The 20,425-nt window shown below is 38.2% G+C and overlaps 1 protein-coding gene across 2 annotated transcripts in view; it reads right to left on the reverse strand.

Moving 5' to 3' along the window:
• Positions 1-16,955, reverse strand: part of MON2 (MON2 homolog, regulator of endosome-to-Golgi trafficking) — a 67,740-nt gene extending 50,785 nt beyond the window's left edge. The window contains exons 1-3 of one of the 2 annotated variants that reach the window (XM_056482686.1): positions 16,701-16,955; positions 4,873-4,936; positions 794-921 (exon numbers count right to left, since the gene is read on the reverse strand). In XM_056482686.1, coding sequence (XP_056338661.1) covers positions 794-921; positions 4,873-4,936; positions 16,701-16,811 — 303 coding nt within the window. In that variant the 5' untranslated portion in view covers positions 16,812-16,955. The remainder of the gene's footprint in view (positions 1-793; positions 922-4,872; positions 4,937-16,700) is intronic. The other variant, XM_056482687.1, reaches the window with a different exon arrangement.
• Between the last annotated feature and the right edge of the window lie 3,470 nt (positions 16,956-20,425).

Raw genomic sequence — 20,425 nt, forward strand, 5'->3', positions numbered from 1 at the left:
GTTTTCACCTATTATTATATTTATCTACTGGTGTATTGTGTACATATGTAAGAATATCACTGTCATAAAGGCGTATTATAAGTAAATGTGCCTGTTCATCTATACCATAGGACTACATTGAGAATATAAAGCCAATTTCATTGTCACAAGCTTCCCAAAGTATTTTTAAAGAACTGATAACAGAAATGTCTTAATATCCAGTAGAAATTAAAGCCTGTACTTAATTTTCTACTCGGAAATATAGAAGACACAGTAAAAACATATGTTACTCTCAGAATTCACTCATATCAGAGAGAAAACAGTGTAATTTTACATTACACAAGCACAACTGAAGGTGTATTTTAACAGCAATACCTGCATCAGTTTCCTAACACACTATATAGGCAGTACATAATGTATCATGACATCCATTGCTGCAGAAAATGTACATCCATTTTACCTTATTTTTAAAAATAAAATGTAACAAAAACACAATAATGTTATTGCACAGAATATATTTTCGGATGCACAAGGTTCATTACATGTTCAGTTCCTGCAGTGTAGGAATATGAACTAAATGAGTTGGTTTCAATTTTCATGAATTTCCTTCTAGAGGTTACTAATACTGCCTCACCTATTTTTTAAGGCATAAAAGGTTTTCTTTTAAATTACTGAAAAACAACTATGAGTAAAATATTTTGTGGACTATGTTCATTATAATAGAGAGTCTCCTAAAACAACTTGTTTACTTCCATTTGAGGTCTGTACTTCTCACTCTGAAATATTTATGTTTTTGTATAAAGATGGATCTTACCTCTGAAACAACTTCATGAGACATGAGCCTCTGTATGGCTGCTAGACACAGCTGAGTGATCTTTGGTTCTTTTGTTCCACAACCCATCAGAAAAGGCTGAACCACCTCTGAGCTGTTCTCTTTCAATGCTTTCAAAGAGAAATATGGAAGCAGTCAATGTTTAATTGAAAAATGCACTGCAAAAATTGTTATTCACACCTCTTAACAAAAAGCAATCTCCAGTCTTAGAAATTTGGGATTTACATGCGGACCACACGGAAAAGCCAAGTCAAGACAGACACTGGGCTGACACAGCTCACTTCCACAATCACCCTGGTCAAGGCTCAAATTCCAAGCACTTTCTCTCTAACACAGTCAATTGACTTTCCAAATCCAAAACATCCACTTAAGAGCCCATGTGGTTAGCAAGGTGGTGTAAGGTTCTGCCAACCCCAGAGCTCTCCCTGGCCTTGCCACAGGAACCAGCAGTCTCAGGCTGGTAGCACTGCCCTTCTGCTCTGCTTCACCTCAGCACCTAATGCAGGAGAAACACAGTGCAGCACAGAGCAACATTCCAAAGCACATGGCAGGAAGGGGAAGAGCAAACTGCCACTGGCAAAACAGGAGGAGAAAGAGACTGGATTGACAAAACAGGAAGAGAGAGACTGGACTGTTTGTATCCTGGGTATGTTCACCTGGCTGTGAATTTGCCAAATGGTTTCAGTGACAAAGGACAGCTTCTTAAAATGGACTTTTGCAAGGAGAAAACCAGTTTCCATATACTTCTCTCACAGTCCCCTTTTTTTTTTTTTTTTCTTGCTTTGTTTTTTTTGTGGGGTTTTTTTTTGTATTTTTGCTAAAGAGAAAAAGCTTCATAATGAATACAACATTCTACACTGGCATTTAAAATAGTTTTTCCCATAAAAGTAATTCAAGAAACCTGAGATAATTCAAAAAAATTAAAACACTAAAAATACTAAAAGAAAGCATAGCTCTGACTATGGGTGGTTTTCCATTTGCAGGTATGTTTGTTGATTCATGCAAATTTCTAAGATTTTAGCGGCTCATCACCATTTCAGATACTAAACACTCCCTCGCTGTTTAAAGTTCAATGTGTATTTTTACACTGAATCTCATACACTGTTTTAGTCTACGTGTAGTAGAAGAAATCTATTCATGAAAAGTTTCACATGCTTTTCAGGGAACAGTAGTTACCATAAACAAAAAATACATTCTCACCTAAAAATTCAAACATGATCTATACTACTAAGCATCACTACAATTAATTTGGAAAAAAATGAAACAAGTTAAAACTACAAAAATATACTTTATGATGTTTTCCAACTGAAACACTAACTGACTCAGAAGTTTCTACAAAAAGGATAGGCTATTATAAATTATGGTTGTCAACTTTCTGTAAGATAATAGTTATTAGAGGGTGATATCAACACATAGTCCTGTTTCACCAGCCTCTTCAGAGCCAGTGCAGGCTCTATGTCCAGTTTCTGAACTGCCACTAAATTCTAACCATCAAGCAGAAAAAACAAGCAAAAGATACCACAAAACATTTATCTTTAACATGAGACTCAAGATAATTCTAAATGGCAAAAATGGCAGGAGTTAATAAACAACAAGACAAAGAATAAATTTAGCCTTTTACAATATTTTCTTCTATAATCCATTGAAAGCAACATTCTTACAACAGAATCTATGCAAGTATTTTTAATTCATAAATCTGAAAAATTAATGTTTTGTAGATCTGCTCTGGTACCCATTTAGCTTTAGAGCAACCAGGCACATGGAGTGATTCTTGGGGCTTTCCTGTTGAGAGGGTCTAGAGCTAAATTTTGATGATCCCTTCCAAATCAGAATATTCTGTAATCTCGTGATTCTGTGACTGTATTAGCTTCAGTCTTAAAATACACAATAAATGTATTATTGCCAGGTCTGCCACCATTTTGCTACCAATTTATGGAAGAATATATTAAAAAGGAAATCTCTCTTACTGAACCATAACAATTGAGAAGTTTTTGTAAAGTATAACTTACCCGTTCATTTCATCAGCAAGATTGTAATTCTGATTTTTTAGAACTCCTAAACCATAAGTTTTTGCACATCTCAAAGCCACATGGAAATAATTTCTCAAATTTATCTCCTGTGATTTAAGGCTCTCTCCTCCTCTGGAATGTCTCAAATTCTTATAAGTAAATAATAAAGCATGTACACACTGCCAAGAATGATGACTTTGAAACAGCTCAACTTAACTTTTGCAAGAGAAAGAAAGAAGTTAGATCAATGACCTCTAAATTCTGGCATGTTAAGCATATCTCACCAAAAATAACAAAGACTTGTAAGATTTTAATAAAGATTGTAAACCTGCATCTATTTTCCCAAAAATTATAATCCTACACAATGAAATAGTACAAGAAAGCATCAGGTCAGCTTATTCAAAACAATCTGATACAGTTGTTCTTATCTACATTAGTAAAATGAGTTTACATCAAAATATTTAAAAAATCATATCCCAATCAAAATATTTATTTGTATTACTAGAATAGATGTTCCTAAATAATCTAACAGTCAAAAAGCATCCACTAGATTTCACAGTTACAGAATGCTACATTGCAAAATGTAGCATTTTGCAGCTTTATTATTACTAAAGTATATATATTATTTTTCTTCAGAAGATTTTAAATATTAGAGAGATGACCTCTTGACACAAACTTATGTATAAGATTAGCTTATAATTAATACCTCAAAAAATACAAGAGTTCATAAAGAATTGAGTCTGTTTAATGACATATTCTTTAACAGTGGAATGTTAGGATAATGCACAGGCAAAGTACATTTTCCCAGTACAAAACTGTGGAACAGAGGAGGAAAAAGTTATTATCCTATTAGCAAAGATTAACTAATCAAAATAACTCTGAGGACCTGCTGGTTTCCCAAACCTCTTAACAACAAATCTGTGCACGTTTTTTGAATGAAATAAATACTAACTACATTTTAGGTTAAACTTCCCAACTTTTAAAAATTTACCAACTATGAGAAAGTGTTCCCTCAAAAAGATGAAAGCAAAGACTGCCCATCCACAACTAAATTTAATGATCTTTCCTATCTCTTCCCACTGAAAACCAAAAAACAGAGAATTTTGCAGGATTAGAAACTAGCTTTCAAAAATACTAACTTCTTTATGCAGTAATATGTTGACAGCTTCCCAAATGGCTAACTACTGCTTTCCCTTTTCCATTTGTGCATTTTGATATAGCTGACATTACCTGGCATACTTTTCCCCCTTATGTCAGCATTCATGACAGCAGTAAAAACAAAGAAAATAAACAAAATAAAAAAGAGGCATTAAAGTGAAATACTGAGGAGTGGGTCTGTTAATTCAAATAATCCTAGAAAATGCCTCCTTAACAATATCTGAAATACATACGTCAAAACAAGATATGGTTTTGCAGCTATTCCACTGGACCTTCCAAACAATCTAGCATTTCAAGGATTTTGACTACATCTTGGGTACATACTCAAATATTAACTCAGGAACATTCAAACCCTGCCAAGCAACTGGCAAGAAGACAACTTTATAAAGCTGAAGACAGTCAAGAGATACTGGTTTAAGCACTTACAAAGCTGCAGCTCACAAGATATGTCCCATCCCTCAAGACATTGGAACATCTTAAATGTGTCTCAGATGAATATGGATTTTTGCCTGCCAGTTACAATTCCCCAAAGGCTGGACTAATACATACACGTGGATTATTCTGCAGAACTCCACACAGAGCACTCACCCACATAAATTAAAACACTGAGAACACAGGATCTAAGTATTTCATCTTATTTTTCTAAGTGAATGATTATTTATGTAGAGCATCAACTGAAAATGGAGCCCTCCTTCAGCATTCTAACAGCACTAACAAGAGACAAGTAGTGTTAAAAAACTTCTATGCTACTTTTTTGCTAGGTGCCCAAGCGTAAAGCATCAACAATACAGCACACACTAGAAGACAGGTAGTATTATTAGCCATTTTCAAGACATCTTAACATTTTGATCTGTAACTCAGCTTTATTTTTCCTATTGCACAGCAAATAATTACCTGCCAAAATATCTGTGTTTCGTGCAGCTATTGTTTTCACTTTTATTATTCCTGATTCAGCAGCCTGGAAGAAAAGAAAGCAAGCAGTTTAGGTTCTGTATTACACATTAATATCCAAAAAGAAATAAAAATTATTGTAGATAAATAAAAAGTATAGTCTCAGAGCAAGAAATGTGGTTTCTGCTAGCAGAGCTAATGCAGAAGTTAAATTTTTGTAGCTGCTGGAAATTCTTTCTAGAATTTCACAGGAAGGGGGTATATTCAAAATTTTTAGAAATCATTATCCTCATTGTATTACTTTCCAGTCTTATGAATGCAAAAAAAAAAAAAAATCACTAGCAAGCAAAAACACTATTATATAGTCTCTATACAGTTTCAAACTACAAGTACAACAGTGAAACCCATCTTCCCCCAGATTTTGACTCCCAAATGTCCTATACAAATTATCCCAGGGCAATGCCATGAAGGTGACTTTCTAACAATACTGACTTTCTAACAATACTCTCTGCTCTTTCCAGCATGCCATCAGTGCACAGCACCAGCTCCTCCCCTTTCCCCACAAGTCTGACTTGGCAGAGCAGCAGCATCGTCCTCTCCTCGCACACTCCTTCAGCAGGGCCAGGGGTGCGTGGGCACAGCGTGGCAGGGTGACAACCAGGACTGCCCAGCCCAGCCAGGACATCACACATGGCCCCCAGGGAACAGCAACTCCCTCTTCAATGCACACAAACACTTCCCTGCAGACATCACTCAAGTCGTGTTCTCTAATGGAAATCAAGCCAAACTGGAAACGTAACATTGAAGCTTTGCATTTCCAGACTGACTTCTGAAAGCTTTGTGCACAAAACACAAAGGATATGTTGTACATTGTGCCCTTCCATTTTTAAATTTCATTAATACACTGTAAGCCTCTGGAAAGAATTAAAGAAATCAAAATAAATGCAACAGGTTTTCCCAAATGACTGGATTCCTATTGCTGGAAAATACTGGTCTGCAAATTTGAAAACACACTTCCTCTTTTATTTCAGCTTTGTATTTCTGTGTGCTTTCCACACTAAACATTTCTATTTTTCCTCTGATAGTAATATTTAAAGATGTGTGCTGTCACCACATAAAACAGATTAGAGAAGCAGAGAAGCAGTGACAGCCAAAATATGAAAACGATAGTGCGTGAAATTTTACCAAGTATTAATATTCCCTCTCCATCAGAACATTACTCCAACAAGATTTCACAGAAAGTCAGGCTAAGGTGACTGTATAAATTTACAATTAAACATTTTAATTAAAGAGTTGATATACATATTTCTCAAAACAGCTAAATGAGAAATGCAAAGCAGAGGCTTGTTTGGTTGGTTTCAAAAAAACATATTTCCCAAAACAATACAGGAAGACTAAACACTGCTTTAAAACCCTGGAGATTTATTTAAGTTTTTCTGAACACAGTTTTCTACTTTAAAAATAAAGTCAGTAATATCCACAGCCTAATTAACAATACAACACGCTCAAATGAGCAAAAGCAACATGAACATATATATTTTGCATAACTAAAATAAGGCATGCCAAATGCAGCTCTCATTTATTTTAATTATATAACTTAATGTGTTGAAGTTCTTGAGATTTAAGTCAAACCCTGTTCTTCTTCAGTTATAAATTGCAAGCAATTGGAGGGGTTCTTGTCACAACACATGGTTCTTATTAATTAATATGAAAGATTTGTCATAATCCAACTTCAATTATCTTTAAACTAAAACTAATCACATCTACTGGCAATTGATTTCTGTCTTGCCAGGAGTGAGAAACTCATTCTGATTCAAAGAAATATTAAGCCTGCTCACATTAGTGGAATTCATAAACACCACGCACTTTGGACAAAAATTTTCCAACATAATGGCTCTCAGTTGTTTTCATGCTGGCTTTATATAAAATAGTATACATTTTCTTTTAAAAAATAAGGTAAAACAAAACAACTTTTTGATATAGAAATTCGTATGATCATCTGCATTATGCTATAGTTTCTATTCAGAATCCCAGTTAAAAATGTTTACAGTTAAAAACTTATACCACACATCCTACATAAGAGATGTGGAAACGCACAGACACTTCCAAACCCAGCCTCAGCAGTTTCTCAAATCCAAAACTCTTCCCCTCCTAATAGACTTCTCAGTCTTCAGCTGAAACAGGGAAGAATTTCAGCCTTCCTGTCATTACAAGTACTGTGAGTATCTTTCCAATTTTTGAAAATTTTTACTTTGTTTAGGTCGAAAGCACTTATTGGGTAATAACAGAGGGAGGTAATACCTGCTCAGGCAATCAGGAAGGAAAGATTTAACATATCCTCAAGCAGAACCAACATTTACCAACATCCAGGTAACATTCACAAGCTAAATTTCTCCACTTTGTAGTCTGTGTACATATATTTAAATAAAATAAATAAATAAATAAATAGCATATGAAGGTATTAGGATAACTGGGATATTCAATTCTACATAAATTCAGCATGATGTAAAGGCAAGCCATGCACACATGAGTAGTAAGTGCATCTAGAAAGCTCCAGTTCTTCAAATCTGTTTTCTGGGACACTGTGGAAGCCCTTAAATTCAGCTGTAGCAGGTAATCTACATTACCTAAAGATACCACTAGAGCTAACTCCATGATCATCATAACGTTACCCAGCAGCCCAAGAACAGGACTTGTCTTGACAATACAAAGAATAATGGCATGGTATGTGCTTGAACATTTAACTCTCAGAGGCCAAGACATCTTGGACCTCTACTGCAACACATACAGGCAGGCAAATAAGGGACCAGAGCAGTCAGCTGGGATGTGATCTGACTGTACATCAGGTGCTCTGCAGTAATCTCTACGGATTTGACTTTACTCTGGGGTAAACATGAAAGTGTTACCCTTCTTCTACTGAAAAATAATTACATAGTTAAAAACTTTTTCTACGGAAAAGATGACACAGAATTTGAATCTAAAGTGAGAAAAAGCCATTGTTGTCTCTGCCATAGCAATCGGGTTTTTTAAAGTTTCAAACCTGGATTTTCAAAAAAGCTTTAAAAAGGATAAATATGCTGATCTTCAAAGGAATTTGTATCTAACAATTAGGAACAGAAGTCAGCACCTCTCTGACTTTATTAATCAGAATATGTACATTCCTGTAAGGATATTTAATGTAATAACCAAGTATGTGCTAATTTCTACTATGGATTGATCTGACATTAAGGATATTTTTGTGTGAACATCTAAATGTGATAGCATTGTTACCAAAAGTTAATAAAACTAAGAATTTTCACTGCTAGTGCTTTTGAATGACCATTTGTGTTTTCATTGTACACTAGAGCAAATTGCTATCTCCAAAAACACTAAAATTGTTGTAACGTTTGCAGTCCTTGCCACATAAGTTATTGATTTCCGTATTCTAAAAAGAAAAGCATTCAGGAATGATGGTTTTTATTAGTATTTAAATTACATTGTTTGCCAATCTTTTATTAAGACTGGATGAGAGTAATATGTTATCTATAGTCACTTCCATATCTATTACATGAAATAAAAAGAGCAATTTTTTTCTATCCACGATTATCTGCCTTTCCAACTGGAATACTAACCCTATATCCAACAGTTTAGGTAAGAGGTCCTTCTGTTTAAAGTACAATTTCACTTCATTGTTATTCTGGCTTGCTGTGCAAAAGCACATTCTGGACCATTACTGTACTGCTAAACTATTATTTAGAATAGAACAAACAAAAAACTCCTTACTAAATCAGTTTCATGAAAATACTCAAGTGTATCACATTTGTGTGAAAAAGCATTGTACTTGCCTTTTGCATTTTTATCTTCCTCCCCCCTGAGTACCATCCCTACTCTGACCCTTCTCTTTTATATATACTCACTTTACATGTAATTTACATGTAACTGGCAAATGATCTGACATTGCTGTGCTGGGTTTATTACACTGAAAAATTTATCATTTTGCTCAAAAATTATCATAAATTAGAAAAAAAAGCATTAGCAGATTCTATAATACACTTTCGTCTCCAGCTGAAGATTTAAGATATTGAAGTTTATGGTTTTTTGTTTTTCAAAAACACAGAACTTTGTTCATTTCCATTAATCTTCTGAAGCTGTCAGTTTGCAGTACCAGCAGCCAATTCAGAGTCCTAAAGCTTAACCACCACTAATGCCAGAAGAATTGTCAGTTATCTAAAGTGCTTCAGAGCTGATGCCTCTGGAGCTGCCTCACTTATACTCAAATACAAATACTTAAGATGGCAAGTTTTCATTTGACAGTCAAAATACTACACTTCAACTGGAAAAAACATCACATACAAATTATCAGATCAAATCACAATGCATAAATAAAACAACTCATTACTGAACAGTACTAATGTAGAGAGAAAAGGCAAAAAACTAACACCTAAAAGAGAAGAAACATAAACCACTTAGCAACAAATTTTTAAATTCTTCAACAGACAGAACAAGGATGTATCTCATATTTTGTGTTGTATTCTATAAAAATTATATGGATACCTAAATGTTATATATAATATATGCTATATAATACATTAGATACCTAATGGATACCCTGAGAGCACATGTCTACCATTAAGAGATTTCTGAGTGATCCATTCAAGTACCACACAACTGATTTTAAACCACTGAAACTGAGCACTTGCACTTGAATTTTAGTTACATACTTCTAACCCAAAAATTATCATTCTATGTTAAAAATAAAACAACCTCCTGTTTCAGAGCTTCAGGAGACATACATTTGAAGTTGAAACTAACATTGCCTTCAGCTTGTTGATCAGAACAGATGGGACCAGGCAATTTTTGAGGACTTGCCACAAGTACTATGTTCAATTGGCAATATCCATTTGCCAGACACCTGGTAAAGAGAAACAACAGTTGACAATTTAGGCACTCATTGAGAACCAGAGTCACCAAGGATTTCCAACTTGTACTACAAGCTTCCTGTATAATCTTCAAGAAGCCATGGGAAGCAGATGGGAATTAAATCAGAGATTAAGATGCACAAATTTAAATATTTAGACTCCCATTACAATGGAGATTGTCTTTCCTGAATGCTCCTTAATTCTTAAAGCCTCTCCTTAAGCTAATTCAGCTGACCCACTAGCAGGGGCTCAATGCAGAGGTCTAAGCTCAGGCCGCTGTATCCAAGACAACAACACGCAGACACCAGAAGACCCATACTCTTCTAGACCAGAGGCTGGAAACCAAGGGATAAACATTATTGTACCTCAAGTGGCAATGCAGAACACCTAGTGTGTAGGTGACAGAGGGAATCAATTCCCTGGCTACAAGATACTCTTTGGCTCTATTGACTATTGGCATTTCCATGACAAGCCAAGCCTGCACAATCAACAAAGCTTAGACACCCAACATTAGGCACCTTAATCCTGCACTGAAAAGTGTAACTTGGAAAGCATAAAGACAGACTGATATACTGAAACTTTTAATAATTTTCTTTATTCATTAAATTGCAAGGTATTACATGATGAAGAAATTTGACCTGTGTGCCCTACGTGAATTACTTCAGCACGTGACATTTCTTCTAAAAGACTAAAACAATCACATGAAACTTATGACTTACAATGAACCATTAAGTCTAGAACACATCTGAATAGATGTTTTCCCCTAGAATTCACTTCTAAAAATATAATAATGAAGAAATACAACTGTATAAAGGTCAATATTGAATAAGAATCACTGCAAAATTAATGGACTTCCAAACATAAATCTAGCAGACACAGCAATTGGTAAAGATCAGAAATTACAAAATAAACTAAGAGATATTAGGAATTACTGGTTTCAAGTTACCAGCTCAGCTATGGGCTGGCAATTCAAGAATGCTACAGAGTAATCTCCAGTCACATGCACAAAACACAAGCTTTAGTGCAAGCTGCCTAAGTATGGCAACATACATTCTACAGAGCATTGTTTCTCTATTTCAAGAGAACCTTTAAAATATTAGTTAAATGAATACCCATTACAAAAACAAAACACAACAAAAAAACCCACAAAAAACCTCTAGTTTTCATCCTTTTAATGTTGTGAAGACCTGAAAATAAAACAATCTGGAAAGTTCAGTGCAGGTTGAATTCCCTGTGGGCAGTAGTGTCAGAATTACTTAAACAATTTTATTAAAAAAATTAAGCAGGAAACCCAAAAACTTGAATACTCTTACTGAAAATGGTCCATGTACAAAGTTTTCTTCTTTCTTAGGTTCATTTGGCTCATCCTTTTACCACTAAAGTAGCATGAACGCAGAGTACTCAGAAACTATTCAATGCTAGAAGTACATCAAGTGACTCAGATGCTCAAATCACAAGACAGTTCAGAATGTAATTTTCTTTCTTAGCTAACTAAATTTCTGAAATATTATTACCATTACAGAACAAACAGCTAACAAATATTCACATTTTAACTGTTCCTTCCAGTTGCATTAGGAGGCCTAATAATCACTTTGACATTATATACTTAAGTAACTGATCTGTATCTTTTTAATGCGCATTTAACTTTTGCAATACACCCTCATGTTTAGTTTCACACAGTTACCCAATGACATCAGAGGTTCTCTAAAAAGGACAAGCTTTCCAATTAATTTTTTGGCATTAAAATGAGTTCAGTATATCACTCCTAAACAACAATGATTTAACCCAGGGGACTGAACTGTCATATATGTCACTCAATGCAAACAAGAATGGACTCCAAAGGAAGAAATGTATAATAATGCTTTTCCTCACACAACACAACATACAGCCTCTCAGAAAGGGCAAATCCCATCTCTTGCCTCTGGCTAGTCCACACTACATCTACTGTAATTAAATAATTTAAAGTTTGCTTTGTCCAGAAGTCACTCAAATCCTACTTTTTAAACTTTTACCTTATGAGCTTTGTAAGGCTATTTGCCTGCAAGAAGACTTGCTTATAAAAGAAGAAAAAATAGGATTGCAAAATTGGATTCTATTATTTTTCCTAGACACACCAAATTATAATACAGTTTCAAAATTATGCCTATGTGCCAAAGGTGAACACAACTCAAAAAGTAGCTAAGTTAAAGTAATGCTGCTCTTTCAAGCAAGGATCTGGTAAAGAAACAGCACAGTGAGGCTTTCTTCCAAGGGACTGAAGAGAGCATTTCTACTGACAGAAGTATTCAAAGCTAATTCTATGCTGCTCTTCCAGCAGAGGCAAGTTGAATGCCACTTCTTTTCCAGTCCTATTATAGCAACAAATATCCTAAAACATATAGGCACCTGCAACCCATTATGCAACTGCCAAGAAAAGGGAACACTCTGGCTCAGACCAAATTGATTCTGTAATGGGATGATGTGTAGAGTCCCTGTCTACCCCAACACCATCTGTCCTCTCTCTCTTCCCCTCTCCTCCTACCAGCACAGATGTGCCTGAAACTGTGCAGGGAGCTGGGTAAGAGTTAATTTTTGTAGTATTTTTTAAACTCACTTTGCTTTTACTGCTATTTAAAAGCCAAGAAAAAACCTGAGACAACACAGAGACTACACGCCTACTAGAAAGATGCAACTGCTTGACTAGATCTGTGTAAACAGAAAGGATTTACAAACAACTGGAATTCAGGCTGCAAGAAACTTCTGGGTATACTTATTTCTCGTTTTAGCTCCATTATTTCTGTCAATTATAAACATTTTGTCCTTGTATTTCTAAGTTTTTTTAATGCAGTGGAATTATCTAACCAAATCAGATGCATTTTACTTGACAGTATTTTCATTCTGTAATAAGAAACAGCAGGTAACCTATTTAGGACACTAAATGATTTTCAATTCTGTGGTAAGAGAAAATTCTTACTCCAGATGACTAAGAAGAGCATCACCAGCTTTCCACAAATGCAGCACACCATACCAAAACTCTAGTCACTAGCGGATTAAAATAGTTTATAAAGCTCTATGTGTGCAGCATGCAATTCAGTGCAGTGTTAGCAGCATTACAATACTCTCTAGTACAGAGCAAATCTCAGAGCCCACTGTATTAAAAATTACATATTAATGATCACATTGTATTGTTTTCTAGAAGAAACACCAGATTACTTCAGATAACATCAATAGGACTGATCTGTGCACCAAATACTGTTTCATCCTCTACAATTTCAAGCTCCAAAAGGCAGTGTTTTATTTACACTTCCCTGAGAGCTTCTATCCCATCCATGGCTGGCACCTACTTTTCTAATTGGGCAACAGAAGTACATCACAAAAATGCAAACACATTTTGCAGCAATGTCATTGTTTGTATGTTTGCCAGTAGAAACAGGTTTGGCATACCGGAGACATAATCACCAAATCACTTCTTGGTCATAGTGTATATCATTTGTGTCCAGTACACTTCTGTAGTCAGTGCTGATCTGAGGAAGTATCAAACAGAAAAAAACCTAGCAACAAAGAGAAATGGATTTCAAGTGTGATAGTTACTGGTATTCTCCACACCCTTAAGAAAAATAGGTCTGTTATTTAAACCCAAACATTGTCAGCAATGTAATTTCATACCTGCAGGTTCTTTCTGCAGCTCCCATTTTTAAAGGGCATAACCTAGGAAAATCCTGCTCTGGTATTATTCATAACACAGAGCACAGACAACATATGGATACTCTGGAGCCAACAAAACATCCTGTTATTTCTCAGTAAAAGGCTCTAACTAAGGGGAAGGAAGTTGGCCACATATTTGTGTCCCAAGTTTAACACTGGAAGTAACTCAGTGATTTCAACACTTCTTAACAGATTATTGAAGTCAGCAAAAACCGTTACCGGACTTAGAATTACACGATTTTCACATAAGCGTGACCTACTAAGAAAACTTTACAGACTTGGAGCAACAGAAAAATTGAAATGAAAGTCCTCAAAACATTGAATAGTTCAAGTTCCATTTTCAATGAAGGTTCATTTAGAACTTACTTCTACTTCCTAACTGAGGATAAGATCTAGATCCCATGGTCGGCTGTCCTCTTCTCTTCTGCATCCAAACTCCACCCTCATCCTCCTCCCCTAAATTCAGTAAACTTCTTCAGCTGAGACATGTATCTGCCTGTTCAAAAATTATTTAATACTGCCTTGGTCTCTCTGAACCTAAGAGATACTACATAACTTTGTAATAACGTATGTATTAGAAAGGTGTTTAAAGAGCGAAAACTAAAATGCTTTTAATAAAAAAGGCCCTATTTTTCTGATAATACAACTGGTCTAAATCCTTGCAGTATTGGTTAAAGAATTTACTCAAGTTAATCATCTGAGCAACAAGCAGAACTGAGAAGTACATTACTACTTTTATCACAGCAAACCTACCAGCCAAATTCACTTTGTAGAATTTTAATACTATTAATACAAAAACAAACCAAACTAAATAAAACCAGAACAGACAATTCATTTTACAAGTGGTTGAAGACTACAACTATGAGCAAAATCTTTGACTGTGTCAGACACAAGAAAGATTATGAGAAGCAGTTTACCTTTATAAAGTACCTATCAAATACGACAACTATGATATACATCTCATAACTATTAATTTGGGACTAGGAGTTTTTTCAATAGTTTTATCCCAGTACAGTAAGCTTGTTAAGTGACATGAAAGCATACACATCAGCTGCAATATAAACTCATAAATTACAATGCATGTGGGAGAATTTAGTTACGCTGCAAGTAAAAAAGTGAGATTGTAAGTTGGGTGAATTTGTTTTTAAAAGCCACTATTTAAACATGGTTTAAAAAACTAGTGCTGTTTCAAGACAAGAAGAATATGCCATTCCTCTGATCACATTAGCCAAATTTATTCATGTTCAGACCAAAAGCATACAATTAAAATATCTCTTTAGCAGTTGAGATTTGACCAAAGAAAATGACACCCATTTTCTTTAGAACTAGAAAAAAAAAAAAAGGGCTTCCAGAAATGAGGAAGTAAGATCGTTTCCTGCAACTGTATCATACATCCTACTGTAGGACTGCTTCCACTCAGACTCTTTGTAAGAGCAGACAACTCCCAGCAGAAAGTTCCACCTCTTTATAAACATCTACTACTACTATTCCAATAAACCCATCCAAATCCCAGACAACTGCAGAAAAGTTTAAGTGCTTTTACTGAAGAAAGTTATACAAATTGCTATCAATTTAAAGTGAACAACACAAAAGTCGACCTTACACAAGAATATGATAAACGTGCTGAGCAAGTATGAAGTACATGCAGTAGTTACTATAATATTAAGCCATGGCAAACATAATGAAGCATTACTAAAAATACTAGCTTATGCATGACACTGCCCAACTCCTTCGTAGATCTCAAAGAAAATAAACATTAACACAGTGGGGAAACTTGTTCAGAGACTAAACAAGAGTCACACAGTAATACACTGAAGGGAGTGCAAGCAGCACTCCCATCTCCCTCCAAACACACAGAGATTTCTGTTCTACTGACTGCAGCTTTTTCTTATTTACATGTGACCACACACAATTTCTCAGGACTGATCACAACTTTCTCTTGTTTTCCTGTGACCACACAAAATTTCTCAAACACACCAGCATTCCTCTGCAAACTAAAATGGTACATAACACACCCTGCTACAATGTATTGCTTCATGTCTTTCAAAACAGGCACAGTCATTAGCTTCAATTCAGCTGTTAAAGTGCATAATACTTTGTACAATATTAAATGTGCTACCACTTAATTGGAACTTAAGTCACATAACACATGCAATGCCTTTCTTATGTGCTTCTGGGACTGCATCTTAATCTGACTTAATCTTTTAGTATTTTTCCTCCCACTATTTCAGAGAAAACTTTTTAAACGACAACTTTTTTTTTCATAGAAAACTTTTTTAAACCGTGGATAGAGGAAAAGTTAAACTGACTGTAGAAAAAGACGAGAAAAACATATGGTTAAAAAGTATATTTTAAATTAGTATGAAAAATTCCGACTGTTCTTCAATTAAAGTAATCCTGCTCACCGAGATTACTGAGGTCTCAGGCTACACAACGTAAATTCAGTTTTCAAAAATAAAACATACAATTCTACTGGAATGAGTTTATCAAAGGTTTGTTTAAGAAAGGAGAAAAAAAAGTAACCCAAACTTCTGCGTCTCCCAAGCTTCCTCGGTTGTGCCCACACCACTGGAAAGCCACACAAGCCCAAAAGGACGCGGGAGTGATGACGAGCGACCCGCACAGCAGACAGCAGCAGCCGCGGGTGTGCAGTGGGGAGGAATACGGCACGGCGGCCCGGGCAGCACAGCCTCCGAGAGAGGGGCAAGGCACAGCCCCGGGGACCCTGCGGGGCCCGGGCTCCTCGGCAGCCGCAGGGCCGGCCGGGGCCGGGCACGGCCCTGCTCGGCCGCAGCCAGCCCGCCGGGCTCGCCGCCCGCTCGGTGCCCGCAGCCGGGCCGGCCAAGCCCCGGCGCCCAGCTCGCCTCCGGCCGGTTCCGCTCGCTCGGTGGTGCCGAGACAGCCAAGCCCAGCTCTGTGTTTTCCCCGGAGGGCGAAGCGGGGCCGGCCCGGCTTCGTCCGCCAGCAGACGGTGCGGTCTGTCCGCCAGCCCCGCTCCCCGAGGGGCACAGCCGGCCCACGGCCCCCGCCTCGGCGCGCACTGAAAACAGCCACACAACACTCGTCAGGCACAGCCACGGCCGGGCACAGCCCGCGGCCGCGGAGCTCGGAGCTCACCGGGATCGGCACCGGGCTGGGTACCGGAGCACGGGCAGCCCCGCTCCGGCCGGGCCCCGGGAGGCCTCCCCGGCAACGGCGTCCGCCGCCCGGCTCAGCCCAGCACGGCCGGCTTGACTCGGCGCCACTCACCTCCTTGACAGGGGGGAATTTTTTCCGGCACTCCAGGCTCAGGCCCCGCAGGTCCCCCTGCATGTTTTCCAGCAGCTTCTTCACGGCTTCGGGGCTGCTGGTCCCGGCCATGGCGCCGCCGGGCCGGCCCCGGGCCGGGCGCTGTTCCGAGCGGGCAGGGGCAGCGCCTGTCGCTCCGCGGCCCCGGCCGACACGTCTGCGCCCCGCACCGGAACCCTCCGGCCCCGGCCGCGTCCCCTCCCCGTGCCGCGTCCCCCCTGCTCCCACAATCCCGGGCGCCGGCAGCTTCCGCACACACGGCCGGGGGCGGGGAGAGCGGCGGCCGGCAGGGACGGAGGGAGGGAGGGGCGGAGGCGGCGCCCGGACCCGTCCTGCCGGGCCGGGCTGGGCTGGGAGCGGCCGGGGGAGCGGGGCTCTCTTCCCCGGGGAGCCTTCCCCGTGGTGTCACTGGGTCAACCTGAAGGGGCAGGAGAGGTGCTGGGCCTGGGCCGCGGCGGGGCCTGGGGAGGGCACAAACCGCGGCGTTCGCCGTGGGTCCCTGAGGAAGGAGGCGGCGAAACCCTCTGGGCTCTGGCACCCGAGCGGCTGCAGGGGCTGCAGGGGTGTCGGTCCCCTCTGGCCCAGTCCGGCTCTCTGGAGCGTTTGATTTTAAAAAAGCAAAAAAGCAAGGTATACTGTTTTTCTTTTGAATCCTGAAGTTCTTGCTTTCTTTCCAATGCGGGTGACTGTGCACTGAAACAGACTGCCCAGAGTTTGCGGAGTCTCCCTCGCTGGAGCTGAAGAGCCGTCCGGACACAGTTCTGTGCAGTGTGCTCCGGGGTGACCCTGCTTGGCAGGGAGGTTGGGCGAGATGACCCAAAGTGATCCCTTCCAGCCTTGCCCGTGCCGCGGTTCCAGCAGGACCGAAGCTTTGTGCCCTTCTCGGCCCGTGTGTGCGCAGCGCTCCGTGGTCCGGCTGTGAATCCTTCCTTGAGAAGCTTTAAGATAAATACAGCAGGGAAAAAACACGGGCATGTGGAGTGGTTGGCTCCCGGGTACCTTCCATGTCACCAGCAGTATCCCTCAGAATTCATAGCAATTTTTAACCCATTTCTAAACCTGGCTCCTGAACCAGCACGAGCTCTTCAGTATCTGTTACTTGTAGTAATGCAGGGAGCTTAGGCCCGATGGCTGCCTGGGAGCTTCCTTCTGAAGGATACCATTCATATATATATTCACCATAACAATATTTCACAAAGATTTTGGTCTCTGCAATAATAATTTTCCTATATTCTTGGTACTGCAAATACTGTACTGTGCTAGCTGCCTATAATGCAGCATGATTCTGTTCCTCGTCTATAAACCCAGGGAGTTGGAAAACATCTGTGAGTTTTTTGACATACTGTAGTTTTCAAACCTGGGAGTCTTGAAAAAAAATTATGAAGAAGACAAATGAAGGACAAATTTTTACTGCCATAGATTTAAAAAATTTTAAGTAACAACTTTTCTTCAGACTTTCCTGAAAGTCTTCAGTCTTACTCAGACAACGTTCTAATATTTTGGGTTTTTTGGCTTGTAATGAAGAAGTAAAAATTTTTCACGAATTTGAGCATCCTACTCGTATGTTGAGTTCATTTACTGTGAAAACCATTGCAAATTCTATAGTAAACAGGCTCCCACTGGCACAGCATTGACTGTACCTGTATACATAAATCTTTGGGGGTGCTTCGTGAAGAAAAGAGTGCAGTATTTTTTTCTAAGTGATTTGTTATTTTTCAGATCATTATTTTTACATTGTTTTCAATGTACTGGCTGTTAGCTTGACAGAATTGGATAAATGGAAATGTTTTAAAATTGTGTGTAATGCTGCCACAATTCAATTAGATGGTCAAGCTTTATGTGCCTTCAGACAAGGAATTAGGATTTCACCCCTGTGTCCAGTAAAAGCAAACATGCTTCTATAAATTGCTGAACTTTCAAAGTGCATTGGTCTGTGTATTCTCAAAAGCTTTGATTTTTCTATGCTTATTTAAAAAAAAAGAAAAAAAAAAAACAACAACAAAAGAACAAGACTCTTGTCTTCAGTAAAATGATTTACATGCTTAATCAATAAGCATTTTCCTAAAGATTTTCCCATCGTGGTGCATCTGTTCTGAGCTTCAGGCCTGATGCAATTCACAGACCAGTCCAAATACCTTAATAAGAAACATGGATGATTAGCTAGGAGAATGAATGAATTAATTAATTATTGACTATGCACATATATTTCTTAGGTTGTTTGGATTTTTCCACAGATTTACTGTACACAGTAAGCACAGACACATTGATATTCCCTGAATCTACCTGTCTGCCTGTTTGCATACAAGTATCATTTACATTGACCGTACTTATCTTTTCAACTATCAGTTTAGCCACTCAGTCTGCTCAGCATTGCTAGCCAAGTGCTCAAAGATTGTTCATGAGTTTGGAAGTGAATCTTACTGTTAGTAGAATTCTTACAGTTGTAGAATTGAAAACTCTTCTGGATCTGCTGAATACAAGAACTGGGAACATGTGCCTGAATCTCAGACGAGTCTCATAAAGAAGAAGATAATCTTTCTCACTGTTTTGTATGCCTTTTGTAAATACAGAGATTTGTCAGTTAATCTAAATCAGTGCAGTTAAACTGTTTAAACTAGCCAGGATCCTTTTAGGTGACACTGATTTGATTGTGAATGTGACTTCTGCAGTTGTATTTCATTGCAATAGGTTCTATTGCATATAGCCCTAACCCTCAGCAGAAGTGCTTGCTAGTCTTTTGCACACTTAAATACCCCAGTTACTATTCAAGTCACTCTTGATTCAGAAGGTGGCATCTCTGAGGGCGCATTTTTGACTAGCAAGCTAATGCTAGTTAGCTGTTAACAGACTAAATTGGGAAAAGTACATGAACCTGCAGCTCAGGTGCATCTCTCAGCTTTTAGGCTAACTTTGTATTGCACTGCAATTACTACATTGTGGTTTGCTTTGTTATTAAATTATATGTTATTTTGTGATGGGCAATGGATGATTGAAATAATTCCCTGTAGCTTTATAGCCCTAATTACCAACAAAAATGCTCATGAGACCTATTGTGACTCATTAACTTACCTCATATTCATTCCAAATGATGCACATCAGTCCTTTAAATTGGATTAAACACAGGATAGCATTCAGCTGTATTAATTTCAGGTGTTTAGTCCTAGTTATAGCCCATCCTGGTAGATGTATGCAGATACAGGTTTTGTGTATGAGAACAGGGTTCTGTCATGCTGTACAGAGGCAAAACTATCAGATTTCATTCACTGTGGCAATGAATTAGTTTCATCGTAATGGGAAGAGTTGAGATTTTTCTCTCAATTCACTTTACCTTCATTCCTGTATACTTATGTAAGTGATATGAATCTGTAAGTAGTGAGAGTAAAAAACTACAGGATATGAAAAATCAATTGTGTGGAAAAGTAAAGGTGTTTGCAGACATCTCTGGTGATTTTTTATACTGCAGAATTAAGAGTCACGATGGAGAAAATTTTGTCTCAGATTGAACATAGATACTCACACCAAAAGACAAAGCTAAATTTTAAATTAAAAGACAGTGAGAAATGGATTAATACCAAATACATCCTGTAGTCTTTTATAAAAACTATGCATTGTATTTGTCTGTGTAAGCACAAAGAAGCCCTTTACTGTGTGAACACTTCAGGAGCTCCTTAAATTACAGAGCAAAA

The sequence above is a fragment of the Oenanthe melanoleuca genome, chromosome 1A, assembly GCF_029582105.1.
Source record: "Oenanthe melanoleuca isolate GR-GAL-2019-014 chromosome 1A, OMel1.0, whole genome shotgun sequence".
NCBI lineage: Eukaryota > Metazoa > Chordata > Aves > Passeriformes > Muscicapidae > Oenanthe > Oenanthe melanoleuca.